The sequence below is a fragment of the Patiria miniata genome, unplaced genomic scaffold (assembly GCF_015706575.1).
Source record: "Patiria miniata isolate m_02_andy unplaced genomic scaffold, ASM1570657v1 HiC_scaffold_6, whole genome shotgun sequence".
NCBI lineage: Eukaryota > Metazoa > Echinodermata > Asteroidea > Valvatida > Asterinidae > Patiria > Patiria miniata.
In genome coordinates, this window is record NW_024037073.1 from 18,262,866 (window position 1) to 18,288,372 (window position 25,507).

Below are 25,507 nucleotides of genomic sequence, written 5' to 3' on the forward strand. Positions count from 1 at the left end.
AACAAACCAAGACAACAATGACAAAGTGCATTGACAAGTGTTGTCAAGATGACGTCATCGCAGGGCATGTGGCGTCATGTGATAAAACTTTATTTTTTGTGTTATTATTCTAAGCATTTTGAACAACCTTTAACTGTATCAAGCACTCTAAAAAGTGACTGCAAAAGGACAAACATTTGTAAAATATGCAAAAAAGCCCTATCTTCTGTTTGAACAGACATATCTCTAGTTTTAACGTGTTTCCTTATTCCGTCTGGCTTTTCTTTGCTCATCAAAACAGCTGCTCAACTTAAGGGAGAGGGCGTCGCTCCCAATGCTCACCTGGAGGCAATCGCTAAAACATTTTCATCATTGAATGAAAGATTATCAAGGCTAAATTTTCTTTTGTTCCCATCCGAACCACCCCCCAAAAAGAGATGGGGTAGCTAGTTGCTACATTTCTCGAGTCAAAAGTTTTTTTGGTTTAACCTCAGCTACTGCAGCAAGGACAAGGCCCGGGCCGAGAAACCGTAGTGGTGTTCCCTAACGTGGCGCACTTCAACGTTTTTCCCGACTTTCCTCATGCAGAGTTGCAAAACTTCTTTTTTTCAGTTAAATACTGGTATTGTTACCTTACTAAGGCTTGCTGTTTCATCTTTGTGAACAATTTCAGTGTCATTAAATTACGGTCCGAAATTCAAAAACGGTGGCATCCGGAAATCGGGCACAAAATCGGCTGACTGTCACCTAACTTGGCGCACTTCTCTCGGAAAATCCCAAGTTAACATTTAATAATTTGTTTAAAGCTGATAAATTCTGATAAACCATTATTATGTCTACTTACATAATGATACCCAACTAGAAGTCTGTTAGAAAATTATTTTCTTATTTTTGGCGCATTTTCAAAGGGTTCCGGACTGTGCACCTCGAAATAAAATCGGAAAATCACGCCAAAATACATTTCTCTGCTAACTTTGTAACGGGTAGATAAACTCACGATTTATGACTGGGAATGTTTAGACCTACTGTGAAATTTCAGGTAAAACTTTTGCTAGAGAACTTAGAGGAGCAGAATCAAAGTGCCGCGGCGCCCGGCCACGTTAGGGGCTGCCACACGTTAGGCCGATCATAGAGCAAGGACAGCTGGCAAGAAGCGCACGCAAATTATGAACACGTCAATTTCCTTGAATCATTGCTAGAAAAATATTTATCGTGTGTGTGACATCGAAATAATAAGCTAAGAATTGGAAATTGAAATAGAAACTGCTCATCCTCTGGCTGAGATTCAAGTTGTTCTGCATGCCGCACATTGTCCTGTGGGTTTAGATAGAGGTCAGGTGATGCCACGTCGTTTGATGACGTCACCTCCATCCAATGACTACACCCCCTGCGCATAAGCAATTTATTTCTTCATATCGGCAGCCATATTGGAACTTCCTGCACCTGACTACGAAATTTCCAGCCCTGAAATTCGAAGCGGCCCTACGTGAATTTTTCCGTCCACGAGTGAACGGGAAAGAGACTTATTAGATCTGGGATTACACTTGCCATGTCCACAATGAATCCCGAATAGTAAGTATGGTGAAATTGGGTTGGAAAAACGAGACTTTCTGGTGGACATTTCCGCATTCATATGTGTGTGTGTGCGCGTGAATACGTGTTCAGTGGTACGTCATCATGATGGAACCGGGTCGGTACCGGTAGACCCACATGTACAAATGATGTAAAGTCAAGATACATCAAAATGTGTGGGCAAATTGCCCGGCATGATGGAACTGTTTTTGGTCGGGCACTTCGGGTGTATTTATTGGTAACAAGACCCATACCTTAATCGGAAAACATGTAGGCCTATTCCTAACATTTGTATTAACTTCACCATGATGATCATGATTGATGATGAATGATCCATGTTCACCATGTTCCTTTTGTGCTTAGCTAGTCCGAGTAACTTGGACCCAACTTATCGCCTTTTTTTAACATTTGGACATGGTCTGGTGATAGTAAGGTCCAAGTAATAGTGCGAGCTGGACAACACAATCCTGTCACTGTCCCAAAAACCAACATTTTCCAACAAAACACCATCAGATTTCACCTTCAAAACGGCCTCTAAATTACTAGATATGCCACCTGAGGTACAAGTAGACATCGATGATTAAGATGGTTGTACTGAAGTGTACTTACGATCCAGAAGAAAAGTGAAATTTCCCGTTAAATTCTGAGAGCTCCCCTCGCGATCTTGAACACGTTAAATTTCCGACTCGTGTTAATGTTTGAACGACGCAATTCTTCTTCATGCCCAGCGTACATTCGATGGTCCCCGTATCACGAGTGCGATTCCGTTACCGAGCGCGTGCGATGCATCGATTATCGAGGGGAGCTCTCGGAATTGAACGGGAAATTTCACTTTTCATCCAGATCAAAAGGAATTTGTTATTGCTTGCTTTCACTAATCTGCTCTGCATGTAGACTGGTTCCCAGTCCTTTCACTGTTTATTCTGTTAGGCACAGGAACCAGTCTACCCCTTAAGAACTATTTCATATTATTATGTTTGATTAAAAAGTGAGTAACTCTAACCCTAATCACCCTGAATCCTTCAAAAGCCTCTCTGCCAAAGTGGTGGAATTTGGAGGAATGAGGTTACATGGCAAAAATGCGCTACTGATTTCGTAGGATGCACTTTGAAAAGGTCTTTGGCCAGACCTTGTGTTGTTTTTGCTCAGCCACGCATAAATATAGGCCTGGATTATGCTTGAAATCCTCTGATACTGCTCCAGGATGATTTGCTCAGCCAAGCATAAATATAGGCCTGGATTATGCTTGAAATCCTCCGATACTGCTCCAGGATGTCACTGGCCGAGCCTCAACGTATTGACATTTACTGCCACAAGATTTTGCAGGATTCAGGCAGTGGTCACCCCTCCATGGACCATATTCAAGAAATAATGGAGGAATTTGCAGGATTGAGGCTATATGCTATTTTTCCATGAGGCCAATTGGAAGATTGTGCAGGATTGAGGCTACCATCCTAGCAAAAAGGCCCAGGGAGTTAGGGTTAATATTTGTACTTACAGGTACTTTACATGTTCCAACAGGTCCTCTTCTGATTGTAGGCCTCATTCATCAGATCATCATAAATACGCTTATTGAAATTAGTTGTGAACATGCTGGTGGGGTCGGTGTATCTTTGTAAATATTAGACAATAAACTAGCATTTAAACAAATTTATTTCTCGGGGTTAAATTGATAAAACTAGCACAGACAGTTGTTCAAACTAACCAAATCTTCCCGTGCAAAATGAAAAATACACATTAATTAGGTATTCTTACCAGTTCACTAACAAATGTCTTCTATGCTTGATGTGTGATGATGTCATGCATCAATAAGGTCAGTTGTCTTAAATCAACCAATTATTGTGTAGATATGTTACAGGCCTTAACTGAGACTTTGGGGTCAATTGTGACACCTGATCTGGCTTTATTGTGTGCATAATTTAATAATCACCATTTACACAGCGTATGTGTGAGGATTGCTCCTTTCAGCTTAAAAATAGTAGTACACCAGAAGTATACATAGGCCTTCATGTAGGTAATTCTCTAAATTTGGGGTCTGTTTTCTTTTTCCTGTCTCTGTTGCTGACATAGTGTGATTTTATAATTCTGATGCCCTCCTTAACGCAGTCATCCTCCAAGAGTGATTATGAATAGCAAACCACCTATCCAACAAATTGCTCAAAGAACGTTCGTGACCCTAACCTTCTTCAATCTTCCAAAGTCCTCCGGGTGGTTTTTAGAGGATTTTGGAGGATTGGGGCTGAATGCAACATACAATTTTGGAGGATTGTGGAGGATTGAGGACACATGGATATTCAGTATCGGTTGATTTTGGAGGATTGAGGATGAATGGTGTTTGAAGAAGAGGAGGATTTTGGAGGATTGAGGCAGTGGGTATCCTGCACATAAATGCAAAACTTTGGAGGATTTTGGAGGATTGATAATGGTTCCTCGCAAAAAGAGCTCATAGGGTTAGGATTAATGATACTTGAAAATTACAAAGTACCAACGTAACAGGAACAATAAAAAGTCACACTTTGGACCTTAAATGTATAGAATAACTCATGTACATGTACAAGTATCAGGGTTCTCCCCAGGATTTTTTCAAACCTGTGGGGGAAGTTTTGTTGTGATTCACCAACCTGCGAAGCCATGGCGTGGGGTTCGGGGCCCGCTTAAGGGCCCCGAAAAATTTTGAACTTTAGAGGCTCTCTGGTGCATTTTAGAGCAAATCTGGGGAGTCTTTGAGGAAGATTTTCCCTTAAAATTTAGAGGAGATCATGTGATATTTTTTGTAATTAAAGAAAAAAATATATTAAAATTTTTAACTTAAAAAAAAAAATCAACATTTCAAAACCTGTGTTAAAACTTCCTGATCTAGAAAGTATGAATTATATTAACAAGCAAGTTTCAAATTAAGAAATTAAGGTGAAGAAAAATATCACTTTTGCTTCCGATTACATGCCTTTCAAAATAGCGTCGGTAAGTCGGAAAAATTATTTCGCCAATTTTTGGGCTGCTGATTGAATCATGGAGGAATAAAAACACTTGATTGAATGGAGCATATTGAACAAGGAATCATGTAGTTTTGTGCCTGGATTATTTTCCTTTGCACCACGAAAATTATCAAGACTGACCGTCAAAAGTGATTAAAACTTGCCTCACCTAATTAAAAATATATGATTCCACAATATGTTTAACGTACATCATGGCCCCTGGCGCCGTCAACATTCAGTCTGGCCGGCTGTACATCGCGCTGTGCATTACTGAACTGTGTACGGCCCATCCCATGTGGCTGAAAATTTTGCACCACTGCTTCTAAGAAGCATGCTACGCTTACGATGTTTCGCCATACGTTCGAGCTTTGCAATCTCGTCATTTTAATGGAAAATACATACACAGAAAATAGAGATCACGTTCTGTGAATTAATTTGCAGAAATTCTCTTTCTCCATCGATGTTTGTTTGGTGTTTTTACGATCCAACTTCGGCCGAAATCATCATGTATGCACGTACAAGGCAGTAGTCACTGGTTTGCGGTCCTTCATCATAGCATTGATACTGTTAGCACGCGAAGGGAACCAGTGTACCATGCTGAATGCGCTAATATATAGCTGGGTGCTGGCGGTCGTCGCGAAAGACCCGTCATCGTGTGCATTTTGATCACACATGCAGCATCAGAAATACGGGATTTTTGTCAAGATTTTGAATGTCAAGATGAAATAATGGCGTATGAAACGATAATGTTGTGCATTTTAATGGCTTGTGTAATAAATTATATTGTGCGTATCGGGGGCTGAAAAATGTGATCGGCATTTTTGTCGGCGTATCGGGCCACAATTCCAGCGTATCGGGCCGATACGCACGTTTGTACGTGGGGAGAACCCTGAGTATGTACATGTATTTAACATGTACTTAACACATTTATATGTATACATTCATGTGCAGGCATACACCGCGTTATGGGGAAGTTTTTTATTGTTAAGCAAATCAGGACCGAGTTACGGCACTTTCTGCTGTCCCTCACAGCATTTTTGGACCCCAGAAATACCTCGTACAGACGAGTGTATGTCCCCAGAACTACGGAACAAGTACATGTATGTGTGCATTTTCATCATGCACATGTACATGTACATGTATGTAGTATTATGCATGCTTGCATACTAAAAGCCAACTTTATTATGTATGTGTGTTGTCCATCGAAAGAGCTCACAAATTGATACTGAGAATGCATATATGTGGTATGAAATGTTTGAAGTGTTCAGTGCTATAAGTCAAGTGTTTATATTGGCTTCTCTTAGGTACATATAATACCTGTACAGATGTACATGTATTTTCAACAGCTACCTGTTACTGGTTAACTTTTTTTACAAATATATCAAACCTGCTGAAAAAAAATTACTGTGAAATTTATCATTTCTGCCTGGTTGTCATTCCTATTGTAGAGACTGAATTCACAGAAAAGTGGTTGGCCTTATAGCAGAGAAATCAATACCTCACGTATAAATATATTGGCAAGTTGCTTTTTTTTGCATATAAATGAAATATTAACCTCTAATTAGTGTAGGTGCATTTGAAAAGATTAGTACATGGACTCAGTGAATTTACATGTAATTGGGCCCATAGGTTATGTACTGTATATTGAGTAAAAATTGACTTGTTAGTAAATTTCCAGGAATAGCATATACATGTACATGTCTGCCTCTTTAAAGGGAATATACAACATTTGTAAACATCGAAAAATAAAACTACCAAGTTTTTACCTCACTAGGACGTTGGTAAATGACAGTCTAAAGCAACCTGTAAAATTATGGCACCTGGTGTGAAGTCATTTTCAAGAAAATTGTATTTTTGTATACATTTCCAACTCTGGTCGGCCGACCATCGTTGGGAAAAAGCTAACTATTTTTCGACTTCTGCTCCAAATTTACCCTTTTTTCAGTCCAAATTTTGTTTGCTATTGGTTACATGTTCATGAACAGGTGCAGGCCAGCTAGACTGGTACCCTTATCTTACAATTTTCTGGCATCTGTAAATTGATCCATTTTATATTTAGTGGAGTCGGGGAACCAGACTACTTGAACAGTTTTGTTTTCTTGGTTTTTCCAGCATTTTCGAACAAAAAACTTCAAACAAGTCAGTGTAACAATATTTGATCTATTATACTTACCCCTCAAATAGTTCATTTCTGAAAATTACAGCAAAAGCCAATGATGTATAGTCCCTTTAATTAAGTGAACAAAAAAAGCCATACTTTAGTGAGCTTTAGCCTGTGAGGATTGTGGTAAAATGTCATGGTCACAACTTGCCCATATGCAAAGTAGATGTAAAGCATTATGACTGCTTGAAGAGATATGTGTGGCTTTGGCTATGGCTCGCAGTACACACATACATGTATGTGTGTGGAAAGTGGATTCAGTCGCTTTCATAGGCGCGTGTGTAATTTTGCTATATATAGCCAAGTTTATCAGGCACGCAACTTTTCCTCGTATCAGCCGATTTCCCCATTTTACGGCAGACAGTCTTGATCAACTTAGAATTTCCGCATTTTTTTGTGGCTTCCCAGTTCCATTCCTACATACTATTTGGAATTGAGGACTTTAAATAGATTCAAATACCGATATGTCACAAAATGTCATGAGATAAAGGCAATAGGAATTACATGTTTTCCCCACAAAATACATGTAGTTGTAGTTCCGAGTCATTCAGGCCTTGAACTTCATGTGGGATGCAGCAAGGCTGCCCCGCTGCAACCACTGGGCTTTTTAGGCCACAGAATTTGTGTGCACACTCATACTTGATGTACTCTTTGTAGGAATTTGCCAAATCCCAAGAACAGAATCACAGTCATGCTCAATGACACATGTTTTTTTTCCTGCGAGGGAAACACATCAACATTGATATCAAGTGAACTTGTTCCTGGGAGGAATGCAGTGTCTTGAATGTCACTTTTTTATTTAACATAACTGAGTAACAGTCAATCATTGCAAACATGTTTAGCCCTTGCTAGGTATTTTTGCCAGGATGCAACCTCAATCCTGCAAAATCCTCCAATTGCCTCCATGTAAAACTTGCATACAGCCTCAATCCTGCAAAATCCTCCATTATTTCTCGAATGTGGTCCTTGGAGGAGAACCACTGCCTCAATCCTGCAAAATCCCCCAGCAATTGCTGTCAATATGTTGAGCCAGAGCCAGTGGTATCTTAGAGCAGTGTGGAGGATTTCAAGTATAATATAGACCTAAATTTAGGCATGGCTGAGCATGAACAACACAAGGTCCGGCCCAAGACCTTGGCACAGTGCATCCTCCAAAATCAGCCACACATTTTTTGCCACATGTAGCCGCAATCCTGCAAAATCCCCCATTTTGCAAAGAGGATTTTGAAGGATTTGAGAAGGTTAGGGTTAATAACAAAATAAGTTTCAGACTGAGAAACTTTTCCAATTTTATCAGAACCGAGACAATTGACTCAACTCTCCATAGACTTTCAATACAATTACAACTGACAATGGTGTCTGATTATTGGCGTTCTTACTAAATGCCAAACCGTTCACTGCAGTCTCATCTGGTGATTGTGTTATATGGCGTCCTTATCAAAACACTTGATCTATCATGTTGCAGTATTGAGCACCTCTTATCAATCCGACACTTTTCTGGAAGGTGTCATCTCACATTGCATTACGTATTCCTTGGGAAGTCACTAGGGGATCAGGGCCATCATTGCAGTGGGATTATTAAAAGGGTTGTTTGTGAAATGTGAATTATGCGGAACTTAATTTCAATGTGGTATTGTCCTATTGAGGTTAGGTATGTACACATGTACATGTAGTAGTACATGTAGTTTAATCCACGTACAGCTCAATTTTATAGATCCTTTGCATAGCAGCCATCTTTGTGGTTTTTGTTTTTATTCCGCATGGGTAAGCACGATAACCAGTACAAATCAGAGATTAAAAAAATGTGGTTAGGCCAAAAAAAAAAATAAGTCGGTCTCTGGTCAGCGCGCGCGTCGATTTTAATAATGCGCGTCGATCTTTTTTTTCCCAAAATGTTCCGCGGTAGCTCCAACAGCCCCCTCTATTTCCGCACCTCCTCATTTTTTTTTACCAAAGAGCACCAAGGAATGGGAAATTGCACCAAGGCAAATGATCGAAAGCACCAAGGCAAATTATGGAGGACACCAATGTACATGAGGACACCAAAAAAGCAAAATAGTACCCACCTTGTCTGTACAATCCAAGCTTGAAGAAAAAAGAAAAAAAATCAAAAAAAAAAAAAATCCGCGTGGCCGCGTCAATTCCGGAACTTTGGTCTGACCAGAGACCGAATATTTTTTTTTTTTTGCCTTATCCTAATTTTCTTCAAACCGAAGAGCGGTTGACCGATTTCATGGGAAGCTTTCATTCAGTTTATAGTCATGCTGACTAAAAGTGACGAGTGAGGTGCGGAATTCAATTTCAAAGACACTGAGCCTTGATAAAAAACACTTCAGAGGTGTGATGTTGAACAAAATGGGTGGGAACTCTCTGATCAGTCAAATGGGCAGGCTGGTCATGAACCAAAAAGACTGGTAACAGGTGAATGCAGTTACAATCAGAGACCGTGGAGCAAATTGGAAGGAGTTCCATTAGCTTTCTTTAACTTGTGTTACCAAAAAAAAAGGAAGGCTTTATTGTTTTTAAGGTTAGTTTCAAATATCCGTTTTCCAAAATCTAAACTACATAGTGGAATTTACACCGAATAATTAAAAAATCAGGATTTTGATCCGAACACTAGTACACCACTTGTTTATTAATCATTACTAAATAATAACAGAAACAAAAATTACCTCAACATGGCTGTTGAGTGCAAAGGGTTTATACAGACTCATGAATCATCACAGGCATCAAGATTCAGGATAATGAAAATAGAATCTGAATCAGATGTTGTTTCTGTTGGTATGTTACCGTTGCTTTCATTTGACCCCATTAAAATTGATGGTTGTTGGGTGCCATTGAAAAGTTAACACACTAGACCTGTAATATGTACATTGTGAGGGCTGCTTGCATTGTCACAGGAAATCATAGACTTCGAAAAATAGAATAAAGATTGATATTTATCGTGCCACAATGTGCGTTTTGTTTTTTTAAATTTTGCAAGACACACAAGTATTGGAATAAGGCAACTTAAGATTGTTTACAGGGAAAGAAAGAACAATGAACCTGCATAACGCATTGTAAGGGTACCAGGATTTACACTGCTGTACAATAGTAATGGTACATTTTCTAATAAAGCTGGTTCATAATCAAATGAATACAAATCTGAAGCGAATTTGACGTAGTTAAACATTCTTAAATGTATTTTATCAAAAGTTGAAAAGTGTTCAAGTCTATTAACCCTAACCGCCCTGAATCCTCCAAAATCCTTTTTGCAAATTGGAGGAATTTGCAGGATTGAGGTTACATGGCAAAAGTGGGTTGCTGATTTCGGAGTACGCACTGTGTCAAGGTCTTGGGCCGGACCTTGTGTTGTTTATGCTCAGCCTAGCATAAATTTAGTCCTTGATTATACTTGAAATCCTCCGCACTGCTCTAGGATGTCACTGCCTCTGCCTCAGCCTATTGACAGTCACAGCCGGAGGATTTTGCAGGATTCAGGCAGTGGTCACCTCTCCACGAACCATATTCAAGAAATAATGGAGGAAATTGCAGGATTGAGGCTATAGGGGCCTATGCTATTTTTCCATGAGGCCAATTGGAGGATTTTGCAGGATTGAGGTTACATCCTAGCAAAAAGGCCTAGGGAGTTAGGGTTAAAAAATTTACACGACATCACAAAGTCGCATTCACGTTTGCTAAATATATGAACAAGTATATGTGTTGAGTACATGTACACGGGTACAGTGTATCATATGACATATGAAGATGCTGAAAAGCCTAAGAAAGAACAAATTGAAGATACGCAAGTATAATTGTGCACATACAATAGTTTAACATAGTCACTGCTACAATGTATCATATTCATATTACAAACGTGCATCTTTTCTTTTGTGTTTCCTCCTCCACAGTGATTTTCTCTTCAAGCTCCTGCTGATCGGAGACTCTGGTGTTGGAAAATCCTGCTTGCTATTACGATTCGCTGTAAGTAGAATCTCTTTGACATTTTATATGAAATAGGGCTTTTCTTAAAATTGACTTCGAAATTGTATCTGAAGTGACTATTAACGTCAATACTTTGTTGTCAATTATGTAATACTTTAATCTTGTCATATTTCGTTCAAGCTTTAGCTCCGATGACATTTAGCCATTGGAAAAAAATATGTTGTTTATTTTGGTACTTTCTAAGAACCCCATCAGCTGTGCTTCTTTAACCCTAACGTACCTGAATCCATCAAAATCCACACCCCTGTTTTGGAGGATTTCAGTGGATTCAGGATACCTCCTTATTGAAAAAGGTGGGGGATTTTGATTGATTCAGGACAGTAAGCCTAGCGATACTGCAGGATTTTGATGGATTCAGAATACCTCCATATTGAACAGTTGGTGGACTTTGATGGGTTCAGGATCTCAACAGTTTAACTCCTTGGCTATATGTTTGGTGTGTACACTGGTGGATTCTGATAGACTCACTGGTGGATTCTGATGGACTCAGGACACCAACATTTTTTTTTGCAAGACAAAATTGATGGGTTTTGGCGGATTCAGGATACTTTCTAGTAAAAAGCTCAAGGGATAGGGTTAAGTGACTGTCGGATTTGCATAATTTTCCAATTGGCCTTATTCACGAGTCAGCCATGTTGAATTGAAAGTGAGGTAAAATGTTCATTTTTGGAACTTGCGAAGAGAAATAAAAGCAAGTACATTACTAAATAATTCAAGTCCGCTTAAATGAATAATTTAAAATTTGTAATTAAACATTACCTAGTGTTTTAAGCCAGATTTAAAAAAAAGAAGAAAAAAAAAGACAAATAAGGCCGCATAAATAGTCTGGCGTCATCCCACTCAACAGTTAACAATTTATGAAATACATTCAGGGAACACGACAAACATGGCTACCTCGTGAATAGGGTCCATTGCACTTGATAAGGCTTCACACTGGAAAAATATTTCAAAACATGGTTCACTTTTCAAATGTGGTATCGTCACAGGTATTACCCTTGTCCTATGTATTTTACAGTCTGGTGAATGCAGACATTGAATATACGTGTGGCTTGTAACCAGATAAAGGAATAAAAACCGAAACAAGAATTGAAATATTATTGCATTACAGTCTTATTTACAAGGTACATCATGATTTATTATAATGATTATGTTGCTCTACACCTACTATCACCCAAGGATTTTTTATTTCCTGTCTGCAATGGTTTAACGTTGTACTGAAACTTACCATTCATTTCCTCCTTGTTCCATTCCTATTACAGGATGACACTTACACAGAAAGTTACATCAGCACAATCGGTGTAGACTTTGTAAGTTTCATTTTTATCTTGCAAGTTGCTGTATACGTGTTATGAGATATTGAAGCATTCTTTCGCGCGCATTATGGTACATGTACATAAACTGAAAGGGTGTGATGTAAACAGTATATGAGTCAATTAAGTTAAAACAGTGAAACTAATCCGTAGGAAAATTGTTAAATATATATGCAGAAAAAGTGTTTATACTGATGCTAAATACATTGTACGTGTACCACCATTTTTTCATGTTTGAGAAGACCATCATTTTTTGTTTTGAGAGTAAACATGTGCAAGTGATAAATTTGTTGCTTGCAAATGATAAGTGATTGCATTCTAAATGTTGTTTTTTTGTGTCAAAATTGCCATTATTCGTGACAAAGTGAAATAATTTAGTAGGCTTTGAAATGCTTGTAAATGATAAGTGATTGCATTCTAAATGTTTTTTTTGGGGGGGGTCAAAATTGCCATTATTCATGACAAAGTGAAATAATTTAGTAGGCTTGGAAATGCACCAGTTATTTTAAAATCTTGGAATTCATAATAACACAAAAAGTGAGAGCGAGATACAGGAAATATATGTATCATGAGGTGTTAAAAGTCACCCTTGTAAAATGTGCTGGTACACATGGTACATTGCACATGTAAATGACCCATTTATTAATTTATTCCTGTGAAATGTTTGAAAATATTTGATGCACGTTTAGATATTGATTTTTAGTTCGATGAGAATCAAAGTGAAGACTCTTTTTTAGTCTCCGAAAAATAGTCATTCATTCAAACATAAAGATAGAAAAACAGTTCAAAATGCGCATCGAGTCCAATGTTGCTAGCATGAAAAATATTATGGTTTGATTTTGTTGCTTGGTGCATTTATATTATGCCATGCACGATGTTTATACATTGTAACAGTTAATTATAAAACAATCTTTAGGAACATCTGTCGCATCATCATATTACATCATCATAATCTGATGAATTTTATGGCTAGTAGAAGAAACTGTCTGCATGTAGTGTCCCCATTCACAGCCAGTGGACTGAATTCAGAATTGCATTTACCTGTAGTATCTTGATTTTTGAATTTCGTGTATTTTGGACATGTGTCTGGAGAAATATTTGTGCGGTTTTGTCTTTCACAGGTTTTTTTTTAACCTTTCATCAATTGGAAACCAAGATATGCTTTAACAATTCAATAGTCTTACATATCTGAAATATCATGTGTTCTAATTGTGAAACAAATTGCTGTAGTCCCTTGTGCATTTGTATGCTGTGTCTGTACGTCAATTGCATTTCCTGTGTACATGCATAAAATACCTGCTAAAGAAACTCTCTGACTTACTTTTCCCTTTCTTCTGTTTGCAGAAAATCAGAACCATTGAATTAGACGGCAAAACAATCAAACTTCAAATTGTAAGTACAGATTTGCACGAAACAGCAACAGCCATTATAAGTCTGGATCACCATTTTTACGATCACCATTTTGTTCTAACCGCGCTAGCCTGTCAGCACATAATCCTTAGTTACGGGATGTACGCATGCGCAGAAGCCAGAATTCCACACTAACCTGTGAAATACGCAATACAGTAAGCATGGAATTTTCTGCTACAGTAAAGCAGGGATTTTTTGCTAACGGTAAGCAAAGCCATGACATTGGGCCTTGATGGCACAGCCTTTCAGCTCAATCTTTCAAGGGGCGTCAAACCCAATGTAATAGTGACTATGCTCTACCTATCCAAAAACCATGATATCCTTTGTGATACTGAAAGATTTGTACATGATATGTGTGGATGGAGGAAGGTTTCGTAGAAATGCATTCAAGGGCGGATCCAGAACACAATTTTTGGGGGGGCCCAAAAAAATTTGGTCCCCCCAAAAAAAGTGGGTCTCAAAAATTACGGCGTAGGGTTCGGGGCCCGTGAGGGCCCCGAAAAATTTTTGGATTCTAGATGCTCTGTGGTGCGATCTGAGGCAATTTCTGACCACTTTAACCAATTTTTTTTGAGGAAAAGATGGTGGTGTACTCATTGCCTGCCTTTATTGCGATGTCACATTAAAAAAAAAAAAAAATTGGTTTCGTTTTGGGGGGGGGGCCATGGCCCCCTTTGGCCCCCCCCTGGATCCGCCCTTGAATGCATTGGGAACTATGGGTACCTCCTCGCACTGTATGGACCGTTGTGAGCACGCTTATCAATGTACATGTACATTCACAGAGGCCTACTTCAGTTGCAAAAGCATTGTGCACGCTATTGTTCAAAACAACTGCCACATGACAGGTTATCTGAACATAAACTGCCACAATGGTTTCGCCATTGACAGGGGCCTCCATGGATGTACAGCGTTTGTTTCGCCATTGAGGGGGAGGGGGGGGGGGCTCCATGGATTAAAGTGTTCGCGTATTGGAAAAGTCTATACTGAAGTGTGGTTCCTACACCTATGCTGACTGATAAAAATAAATACAATGAGAACTTCGCGCACTGTGGAAAAAAAATTGTGCACCTATTGAAAATCTTGCCGACGCCACTGGCGAAGGCGATAGATTTTCTTCCTTTCAAGAACCTTTTGTCCAGCTTGCTGTACAGTATTTTGATCCTTGGGAGTGGATTTCTTTGGTTTCAACAAAAGCTGGATCAGTGGTGGTTGTCCCGAAGATAATCTCTGTGCTGTAATGGTCCATTGACGACTGCCATGCAACAGATATGCCAACTGTCCTAGTTTCATTTTGTTGTGTGTGTGACATTTTTGGGTCAATCAAATCCATCAAGAGAAGGTAGTATGTTCATCTTTTTGTAATCTAACTAATCCCTGATTATGGAAATGAATAATCAGGATTAGTTCGATGCCAAAAAATGATCTACCTCCTCTTAACATGCAGGATTTGTTGGGGATTTAGTGAATTTTTCTTTTTAATTTTCAAAACCGTATGGCTTCTGGATTATGGCCTGTAAGTCTGAACATACTGCAACCTATTCAATGACAACTGACAGTGAATCAGACAAACATTATCCTTTGGACAAAAATATGGATAAATTAAGACGCCAACAATGTCAAGGTTGATGGCTCATTTTGGTTGAGCACCAGCGTGTGCCATGGGTCCGAGTGTCAAATCCCATTTCAGTCATTTTCTGTTTTTGAACCAAACTTTTGTCAAATACAAGCTTCAATTTGTTCAAGGTTTATCTCATGAACCAATAAAACAAAATATTTGATTTCAGTCACAATAGGTATGATGCAAGGAAATGTCTCTAAAAGTTGAGAGAGTTCTTCATAAAAATCAGACTTTTGTTAAATGTTGTTTGTTGTTGGTTCTGACAGTGGGATACAGCAGGCCAGGAGAGGTTCCGAACCATCACATCTAGCTACTACAGAGGTGCACATGGAATCATTGTGGTATATGATGTTACAGATCAGGTGAGAAAGACACACAGAATTTAATATCTAAAAAAAAATATACTGTTAAGAGTCAGTGATGATGGGCATTCTAGTACATGCATTAGTAATAGGAGTATGGTAATTCAAATAATTTAAAATTTCTAATAGTATTTTTCAGACAAAGAACAAAAAAGGCTATTTAAATGACTCAAAAGAAATATTTAATTGAGGTGTGCTGCATTTGAGTGTGTAAATTGTGATTAATCAATTTTGGTTTAGTCATCAATTTTATGCAAATCAGGTGATATCATTTTTTTTTCTCTCTTGGTGGAATGCCTTCCATTTTTTAAAGCAAAGGCACAGTTGCATGTCTGTTAACCCTAACAATCCTTACCCAGTCAAACTCCATCACCAGTGTTTGTTGGAATCTGTTGGGATGAGTCCTGCACTATTAAACTGATTATGCTTTACATGGGGGTGTTGGAATTTGCAAGAGTAAGGAAGTTTCCTTGTAAATCATCCTGGGGGGTTAGGGTTAATACAGCAGCAGATTTGTAATATTAACTCACGTTAGTAAAAATGACAAGAGTTTTGGGCCACATGACATCTTCAGACTCCTAGCTGAACTAGGAATTGAACTAGGAATTGAACTAGGAATTGTACTTTCTCAATTGAAAGACAATTTTTTTTGTTAGCTGTGTTGGACCCGGACCCAATACAGAGAATTCGGGAGCCTCATTCACAGTAGCAAAAATTTATCACGGCTCCTACATGGGTCTGGTGCTCTATCAAAATTCAACCCTGGTCGGGACCAGGGATGAGAGGCTCTAGCCAGGTAGAAAATCCAAATCTGACCTGGGTGAAACTCAGTTTGAGTTACTGGTACACCTTGCCTACCCATGTTCAATGAGACCCAGCTCCGCTTATGGTGTACCCTTGTTGATTTCAACACGGGTTGGCGAGGCAATAGTGTAAAAAAGTCCTTGAGAATTTTCTATTTTGTGTATTGTTCTGGGTGTATTCTATTATGCAGTTTTTTTTCGCCGATAGTTGAAATGTCAAAGCAACAGTGGCTGATAACTCCATTCTTTCTCCTCTCTGACCGAATCCTTTTCAGGAATCGTTCAGTAATGTGAAGCAGTGGCTACAAGAGATCGACCGCTACGCGTCAGAGAACGTCAACAAGCTACTGGTGGGCAACAAGTGTGACCTGACGACCAAGAAGGTCGTGGACTACACAACGGCAAAGGTAAGAGACTGGAGTAGACCTTGACCTAAAGTCTGCTTGGTATTTTGGCTAGAACGCATCAACGCACACATGGAGTGCATCGGGCTCTAGAATATTGACTGGTCTGGATTCTCCTCAGTCCTGCAAAATCCTCCCAAGCTGCTGATTGATTTTGAAGGATCTGGAGAATTTGGATATTTTTTTCTGTCTTGATGTATTTCTTTAAGAATAGTTAAAAAATTACACTGAAAATATAAACAATGATTTTCTGAAGCACAAACTATGGTGTCATTCTAGTCAAGGGTTAAAGGTAGAGTGGACCATTTGCATCTATCCAAAAAGTAACCGACCATATTATTGTTAAAAATCTTACTGGGTTTAAAGATATTAATGACAATAAACTCCCTTTGAAATTATTCCTTCCGGCGTGCTGTCATTTTAAAGAAACAATAAAAGGTTATTCCCAAAGTGACACATTTTTGGAAATTTCCGTTGGCAGTTGGTTTGTAATTGAGCGAATCCATGAATGGGTGCAAGTGTGTTGACGCGACGCACACATGCGCGTGCGCACGGTTGCAATTATTAGCAAGCATTGTTGGTTCAGTGTGTGACATCATGTTGCAACAAACCACTGAATGTTATCGTGTCCCGTTTGCTGATTTAGGATTGTTTCATGACTCACCAAAACTTTTGAATTGAAATCGAGATCAAAAAGAATTGACTTTTCTTGGAATATGCAGCATTAACAGAACTAATGCTTCATCGGGTTAGTTGTTAAACACCCGTCTTTAGATTTTGAGAACTTTTGTTGCTTCAAACGAAAACAAATGCACCAGTGACATATCGTCTACTCAACCTTTAATTGGGTGTGATTTGCATATCCACCAATTTAAAAGCGTGACACTGGCTGTGATTATAACAGATCAATTTGATATTTCATTGAATACCACATTGCTGTCCTTACCATGGGTTGAACTTTATAGGTCTGGGGCCAATTTCACAAAATGCTAAGACACATCTTAGGAAGGGTAACTCGTCTTAATTTGCAACTCGTACTAGGATCGATTTCACCAAACTTAAGATGCGTTCAACATGTCCTAACGTCCTTTCACGCGGCTGAACTTGTCTAAACGTAAGATCAGTCAGGGGGAATGCATGCGTAATCATCTCAGAAATCGTTGCCATTAAAGACGAGTGTCGGCCTACAGTTATAGTTCGAGGAAGAAAATCACTGTAAAAACAGATTTGAAAAGATTTTGATATGTGGGTAGTTTTCAACGACTGTTTCGTCAATCGGTAAAAACAAACATGAAACAGCCATCAAATTTGGCAGTTTTGCTGTGTTTTGCTTAAGATGGGTTTAGTGAAATCGGTCTTAGGACGCGTCTGAGCTAAGATCGATCTTAGAGCGGGGACTCGTCTTAAGTCCTAAGATGAGTCGCAAGAAAAGATGAGCTTCATGAAATCTGCCCCTGGTCCTTTAAATTATTCCCCCTTCCACTCCTCTTGACATTGCAGGAATATGCAGATCAGCTTGACATCCCCTTCCTCGAAACAAGTGCCAAGAACGCCACGAACGTCGAGCAGGCATTCATGACGATGGCAGCGGAGATCAAGAACCGCATGGGACCCGGCAGTGCCCCCTCCGACAGCAAACATGACAAAATCAACCCCAGCAGCACACCGGTTAAACAAGGTGGTGGGGGGTGCTGCTCTTAATTACACGAATATAGGAAGAAAAAAAAATAAATAAAATACACGGGGGCTTGTACTATTATAAATAGCCTGGTTTGTCTGAGAATCATCCTAGCCTGTTGTTTTGTGTGGCACGTGCTGGAATTGTGTCCTTAAAAAAGCAAACCAAAAATTGGTGATTCCTTGTTTGATGTGGCCGTCGCGTCAACTCGGATGAAATTGAGAGAATGATGTCGTCACTTATATCTTAAATTAATGTTGATTTTTTTTTTCCTTTTTCAAAGTGTACAAACAAAAATGATACGGTCTTGTGTAAATTTGTCTTTTTACTTTTCCCGATTTGTTTTTGCTTTCTGGTCTTGGTGTATTGTTGGTACTGAGGATTTTTGGATAATAGCTGTAGCTGCTTTTAAAGGGATTTTTTTTCAAGACTTTTGTGGAATACATGGATTTATGCCCTGATCAAGGCGAAGTTCATTCCTTCAAACTCTGTCGTTGTGAATAAAACCAGCTATTAATCAGACTTAAATTCATCAAAACGAGAAACTTGGAAACTACATGTATCTTAACGGAGCTAATGTGACAGACAGATTTAAGGACACAAAACTTGCAGTGGCATTTTTAAAACGGAATGCAAATTCCCAGGTGTTTGTTTGGCATCCGGGAAGGGGGTCGTAATTTTTCTTCCCTGTCCTTTTCCTCCTGTGATACCAAATAAAAGGGATATAAATAATTGTTGCAAAGGTAAGAAGTAATTATGTCATTCCCAACCTCTGTTACTGTGCAAATCACATGGCATTGGAACTAGCTGTGAGGAAATTATTTTTTATGATTGTGGTTTGGTAGGAATTTTTGAGTGTTTGGCTTATTTTGGGGAACTCCACGTATATATCTCTATCGAAGTTGTGGCTGTCTGCATGTAATATTGTGCATTTAATATAACAATATTTATCATTGATTGTTGAAATTTAAAATAATGGACTTGAGCTAAATGAAGTATTACGTTCAGCCCAGTTCCACGTATCACCACTGAAGCTTATATCTTTTTTTTGTGCTTTTTTTTTTGGAAATGAAAATAAGGAAGATACTTGATACTTCCCTCTTTGCTGAAACTGTCAATAAATACAAATTCAGCTGGCAGTGTTTGGACATGTCCAACTAATGCTTCTGAAATGATTTCAGAATATCAGCCAAAACAACAAGGATACGAATAGCACCGTGTACTGTAGGTTTATTGGCCGACTGTTGATCCCGTAATACCATCTCTCTACGCAAAGTGAAAACTGTCCAGAAGGGAAAAAGTCTTTGGAGAGTACCTGTCGGTGGATCGGTACTCTGTCAATGTGGTCTTGGTTAATAGCATGGCTCATGGCAGTCGATCACCGGTGACTAAGCCGTAGTCTGTACAACGGGACCGGCTTGATGATGAAACGGGTCGGACAAATCTGTTCATCAGTCAGACAGTATTTGAGTCAATTTCAACTGCAGTTGCCAATAATTTTCATCGAGCATGGTCCAGCAGTTTTTTGGGGGGCAGTTGTCACTGTGATACTCCTTGGTTCCGTGGAACTCCATTGTTACTAATAATCTTGTCTTAATTTGTCTTACAGATAATAGAACTTTAGCTTAGTTTTTGGAATTAAAATGGACAGATATATCATTTATTTGCAGGTATGTTTGAACACACCCCATCTTGTCCAAATATTTTTCTTGTTGATTTTTTTTTTTTGTAGAAAGTATAACGAAGTTGTATCTCATTTGTTTGTCAAAATAAACCCCAGGTTAATTATAATTTTCTCGATACCACTGAGTGTCATTTCAGTCGTCATCATTGGGCAGGCAGACCTGACTGCTGGTCACTTATAAGGGAATTGAAGGGGGAAAAAGAAAACACGTTAGGTTTGTATCAAACAGGACCAAATATAAATTGCATGGCAGTGTTTCTGAATGAGTGGACAAGTTTTAAAGAATAACATCACTATTGTCGAATGTTTGCTTCATTGAATTAACAATAACCATTTTGTTGAATCTATTGCTCTCTGTGGGTTTCTCATTTTGAAATCACAGGAATATGTTAAATTAAGTTTTACTGATTTTTTTTGTTTGGTTAATGTCTCAAAAATTATCTGATCGAATATAAAAAAAGAGAGCATGTGTTGAATTAAGAGCACAGAAGCTCTTTATTCATTATTTTATGTTAATTTGTATGAATATCTTTAAAGTATGTATTATTTAATATGTTAACCGATGTAGAACAAGTCTGTGCACTGTATGGCTGTGCAAGTCTCGTCTGGGACGTAAAAGGAGAAAAAATGCTTTCATTCCTTTTTGTATCTTTAGTATAAACAGGTTACGGGCCAGTTGATGCTTCAGGAAAATTTCAGTGTAAAGCAGATTTTTGTCAGGATAACTGCAAACTTCACGATAATTAATGACACTATCAACTTCGCTTTTGCTTTCCAGTGTAACGAGAACTTGCCTCACTACCCCTTCTCTTTGGCTCAAAAGAGAACAAGACGTTCATTTGGCCATAAAGGGTGAAGGAATACTTCTAAATGCGGACAAAAAGAGGGCAACTTTTTGTAGTGATTTGCTCTTTTTTTAACATAATAAAATTTGTCGCGGTATTCTTCCAAATAGTTTAGGATGAACATTCAGCATTTTTTAGTTACAAAAAAAGCTGGTTTCCATATCAACGTTAAGCTTCTGCAGACTACGTAGACTGCTCAGACAGTACGCGGAACTGTGCCGATCGTCTGCCAGGTAATTTGCGTCTGTCTGAGTTGTCAGCGACACTTCCGGATGAAATGTTTCCATATGTCTGCATTGCAGTTTGGGTCATGTTTGCGTTTCTTACGTCGATATGGAAACTAGGCTTAATGGTTTCCATGTTGCAGCCAGGGCTCAGGGCTCATGATTACAATAATGAAATTCCAGTACAAATCAACGACTTGGTTTTATAACCAGTGCAGGTGAATAGAATGGACTCTGCTGGTACATGTGCTGTTTTCTATACTAACTGGACTGGCTGCCACCCACTGAGTGTCCATTGCACCTTGAAGTAACACATCTACCATCTTGGATCCCCCAAATGTCATGTTCTGCAGTTGATTTTTTTTTTGTTCACTCAAAACAACTATTCCCCTAGCATTGATTATCCTTTGCATTTTGGCCAGTTCTAGGAAATAGGTTGTTTTAAATGTCAAAAGCAGGGCAGAAAATACAATGTTTATTTTCATCCCCTTAACGCTGAAGAAAAAATCCAATACCAACTACGCGTGCGTCATGGGTGTCCCAAGATGGTGGCCAGCGGCTTCAGTGTGTAGGCATTGTCAGCAAGTCCAAGGCCCAATTTCATGGCTCATGGCTCTGCTAACCACAGAATTCCGTGCTTATGATCACCATTATGTGCTAACCGCGCTTGCAGAAAAATTATGTGCTTACGCTGTCAGCACAGAATCCTTAGTTACAGGATGTACGCAAGCGCGGAAACCAAAATTCCTCGCTAACCTGTGAAACACGCTTACCATAAGCACAGAATTTTCTGCTACAGTAAGCAGGGATGAAGAACCATGAAATTAGGCCCGTATTGGTCAGTGGATGGTAACCTGTTTCAGGCAATATGAACAATGAATACACAGATTTTTTCATTCAGGCTTGGGACACATTTAAAGGGAATATACAACATTTGCAAACATTGAAAAACAAAACTACCACATTTTTAAGAAATACCTCACTAGGATGTTGGTAAATAACAGTCTAAAGCATCCTGTAAATTATGGCACCTGGTGTGAAATCATTTTCAAGAAAAGTGGTATTTTGTATAAATTTCCAACAGTGGTCGGCCGACCACCGTTGGAAAAACCTAACTATTTTTCAACTACTGCTCCAAATTTACCATTTTTTTCTCCAGTCCAAATTGTGTTTGCTATTGGTTACATGTTCGTGAATGGGTGCAGGCCAGCTAGACTGGTTTCCATACCTTACAATTTTCCGGCATCTATAAATTGATCCATTTTATCTTTAGTGGAATCAGGGAACCAGACTACTTGTAGATTTTTGGTTTTCTTTTTTCCCCCCAGTATTTTTCGAACACAAAACTGCAAATATGTCAGTGTAACAATATTTGATCTATTATACTAACCCCCAAAATAGTTCATTTCTGAAAATTACAACAAAAGCCAATGATGTACATTCCCTTTAACATCAACAAAATTTTTTTTCTTAGATTAGTGAAGAGGAATGTGATTTTGTTTGTATTGGCGGTCAAAGCCTTTAGATTAGCCATAGCCATTCTGCTCAACCAGCTTTCAAGGATGGCACTATGGCTTACATGTTAACGTCGTCGTTCCTGTCTTGTCAGACACTTGTTGCGTGAATTTGCTGATGAAGTCCTTGTCTCGATTGTAGTGCAAGCCACATAAAAAAGAAACACAAACATGTAAATACAGAAACGCACTTTGGAAATTTTGTATCTTAGGTATTAGTGTAAGTTATGACCGTGAACTGTACTGGGGTGTGGGTGGGACCAGAGGATGGGTCAAAGTTCAATTTCTTTGGTATATGGTGGTTGGGTTTTTTTCAGGGGGGTTGGGGGTTGGAAAAGGGGTAGGGAAACCCCTCTGGTTCTGCCCAAATTATCTACACTTGTTTACTAATTCCTGCTTAACAAATCTTTAAAATACTCTGTTTAAACGACCCAGATTTCTTCCAAATAACATTTAACCATTTTGGTAGCACATGGAACTACAAACAGTTGATACTTCTCCAGTTTTTTTTATGGGAAAAACCATTAATGCTCAGATCTATCGTCAGAGTTATGACCGATTCCCTAGTATGTGTGTTATTGTGCATATTACTTGAAGTAATTTTTAAGCAAATTGTATTCAAGTAAATCAGCAGAACAACCAATGCGCAACTCTGTCTAGTAGTATTAAAAGGTAAAAAATGGCACTTCCATACCCTTTAAACGGACTCATTATAATCATACAGGCCTGTTTTTCTTGTATTGCCTATTGCCCCAAAATGTGTTTTGTTTCGGTTTGATACCAAAGAACAAATCATAATTAACGACAAGGATAATCCTCAATTTGAAAAAATGATTTCCCAAGCACAAAGTAATAATGCTTAAAAGTCCCGGTGCATTTTTTTTTTTACATTCAGGATGGTGTTGAAATTAACTGTCAAATCAAAAAGTATTTCCTCAGTCTAAGTCAATCCTAACTGTGTTTTATTCATTCCTGGCCGATTACGAATATTCATAAGGTGGTGTTTCAATATTGAACTGATGTGATATTTGTAATTCCCTACCCCCTGTAACATTGTCCATTACGTTTTGTTTTTTTGTTCACATATACCACAGGTACATCTAGTTGTAGAAATAGTCAACAGTCCCACACTAAAGTATCCAACGTTCATGAGATTGTTTAATTTATATTGTGGTTAACATTTACTGATTACAGACCTAGCTGACTGGGTTTGTCATGTAATGCAGTCGAGTTTATATTATAATTATTATTACACTGCTGTAGTTTTGCTTTTAGTACATTAATGAATAATTGTAATAAAAAAGAATTAAACGTTAGCCTTCGATCAGCGCCTGTTTGGCAGATTAAGAAAAAAAGTAAAAATGTATGAAACCTCACATTGTAAATTAAGAAATGGTCTTGTCGAGTGGGGCTCTTAAGAACATTGCCACTTTGGAAATAAATGAGGAATGAACTTCAGAGGGGAACTAAATATCTGTCTCGGTGTATCTTTATTTTTGTAGTATTTATTCAGTGTGAAGCTGTTGACACGGCCATCTTGCAGAATGTATCAACAATGTGCGAAAAATTTGCTACTTGAGTGTATCCCTGTGGAGCAAAAGCTCTGCACCTCTAAGATGGCTGCCATGAAAAGGGTCTATAGACCTATCTTTTGTTTTATAAATCTGGGGCCATCTGTTTGGCAACCATCAGTGACATAAATTTCACTTTTCAGCTGTGGTCGATAACAGATTTCGCTACAAATGGCATTTTTACAATTACAATAAAGAGAAACGAGACGTCATCTTTGTTTTGCTTAATTGTACCATCTGCTAATATTAAATTTAGTGTTGAGATTAAAGAGGTATTTTTTTTCGGAATGCCAGCTTTAATTTTCATTTTAGCAAACAGTTTGGCAAAGTATGGCTGCTATGCAGCATAAGATGAATATCTACAAGGAAAGTGGCTAAGTTCTTGGAACTTCATTGAGTGAAGGGGAATACCTTGTGAGATGAAGGCAAGTCATTAACTGCCCCCCCCCCCTCCAACCAACTCGATCCTTGCAATCCTCACCCTCCCCAAAACCCTGAACAAAACCTGTTGCTTTATGCCCAAACAGTGTTTCCACCAGCCTAAAGAATTGCCCGCTCCAACTTTTCCACACTTAACCCGGTCCCGGTCCCCGTCCCCCCCCCCCCAAATCTTGACCCAATTAGCCCATAATTATCATGACGTGTCTTTATCACAGCCCCTCTCTCCCAACCTCGTCCCCAGGGTGTCTAGCAGTACGCGCCCATCACTACCTTCTCTCTCATTACTATTGGAAACGATGTTGGAAATAAAGTACGCACTGGGGACGAGGTTGCCTCTCTCCCAATTTTATTATTCCATCAACTGTGTAGGGCGCCACCTTTTGACACATGTCTGGTTTCCCAACGACCAATAACGGTTTATAAACGAGGACAAGCACCACACTTATTTTCTAAAAACATACCGAGACCGGATGATTACAAAGTCACGTATTGCACGTCATGCACGTCCTTGCACGTGTGTAAAAATGACATAAACATGAATATTTCCGTTATTGTTTGACAGAGAGTGAAGAGAACAACATGGTGTACGTGATGAGGCTCATGCTGCTGTGTTTTTGCTTCGTGTGTTTGCTGGATACAGTCCTGCTCGACGCACAGAAACACAACAAAAGTGGGGCGTTGCACCGGTGTTTTTGCGAGGTGAGCCCGGTTATCCCTCCCCATTCATCAATGCAATGTTGGAAGTGTAGCCGGCTAGTTTAAGGGGCGATCGTGTATCTACGGGCCCGGTTCCTATACCGCTTTTAAATTATTTGACCAACCAAACTAGTTGGCGACAGGTATGTCATAGATTTAAAGGGCAGGGTTTTGAATATTTTAGGGAAATTTGGGGGTAAATTAAAAACTAGTACTAGGCTAGTAAAATGATGATGACAACGACAAAACGCAACGAGAAAATAAAGATGGCGATCA

General features: G+C 38.9%; 2 protein-coding genes across 2 annotated transcripts in view; both read left to right on the forward strand.

Moving 5' to 3' along the window:
* Nucleotides 1-1,378: 1,378 nt before the first annotated feature.
* Nucleotides 1,379-20,058, forward strand: LOC119742629 (ras-related protein ORAB-1). Its single transcript, XM_038218757.1, has 7 exons — nucleotides 1,379-1,551; nucleotides 10,578-10,650; nucleotides 11,931-11,978; nucleotides 13,326-13,373; nucleotides 15,276-15,371; nucleotides 16,450-16,581; nucleotides 18,079-20,058. The coding sequence occupies exons 1-7, from the start codon at nucleotides 1,529-1,531 to the stop codon at nucleotides 18,277-18,279; spliced, it is 621 nt and encodes a 206-aa protein (XP_038074685.1). The 5' UTR covers nucleotides 1,379-1,528; the 3' UTR covers nucleotides 18,280-20,058.
* Nucleotides 20,059-24,980: 4,922 nt separating this feature from the next.
* Nucleotides 24,981-25,507, forward strand: part of LOC119743148 (ERO1-like protein beta) — a 32,459-nt gene continuing 31,932 nt past the window's right edge. Inside the window, exon 1 of the mRNA XM_038219515.1 lies at nucleotides 24,981-25,234. Within this exon, the coding sequence (XP_038075443.1) occupies nucleotides 25,115-25,234 (120 nt within the window). The 5' untranslated portion in view covers nucleotides 24,981-25,114. The remainder of the gene's footprint in view (nucleotides 25,235-25,507) is intronic.

What these genes read in the sequence shown, in the direction of transcription:
- LOC119742629 (XM_038218757.1), top strand. Translation starts at nt 1,529, where the DNA reads ATGTCCACAATGAATCCCGAATA. An exon ending in GCACAATCGGTGTAGACTTT is followed by an intron (nt 11,979 to 13,325) that starts GTAAGTTTCATT and finishes TTCTGTTTGCAG; the next exon opens with AAAATCAGAACCATTGAATT. An exon ending in AAACAATCAAACTTCAAATT is followed by an intron (nt 13,374 to 15,275) that starts GTAAGTACAGAT and finishes TGGTTCTGACAG; the next exon opens with TGGGATACAGCAGGCCAGGA.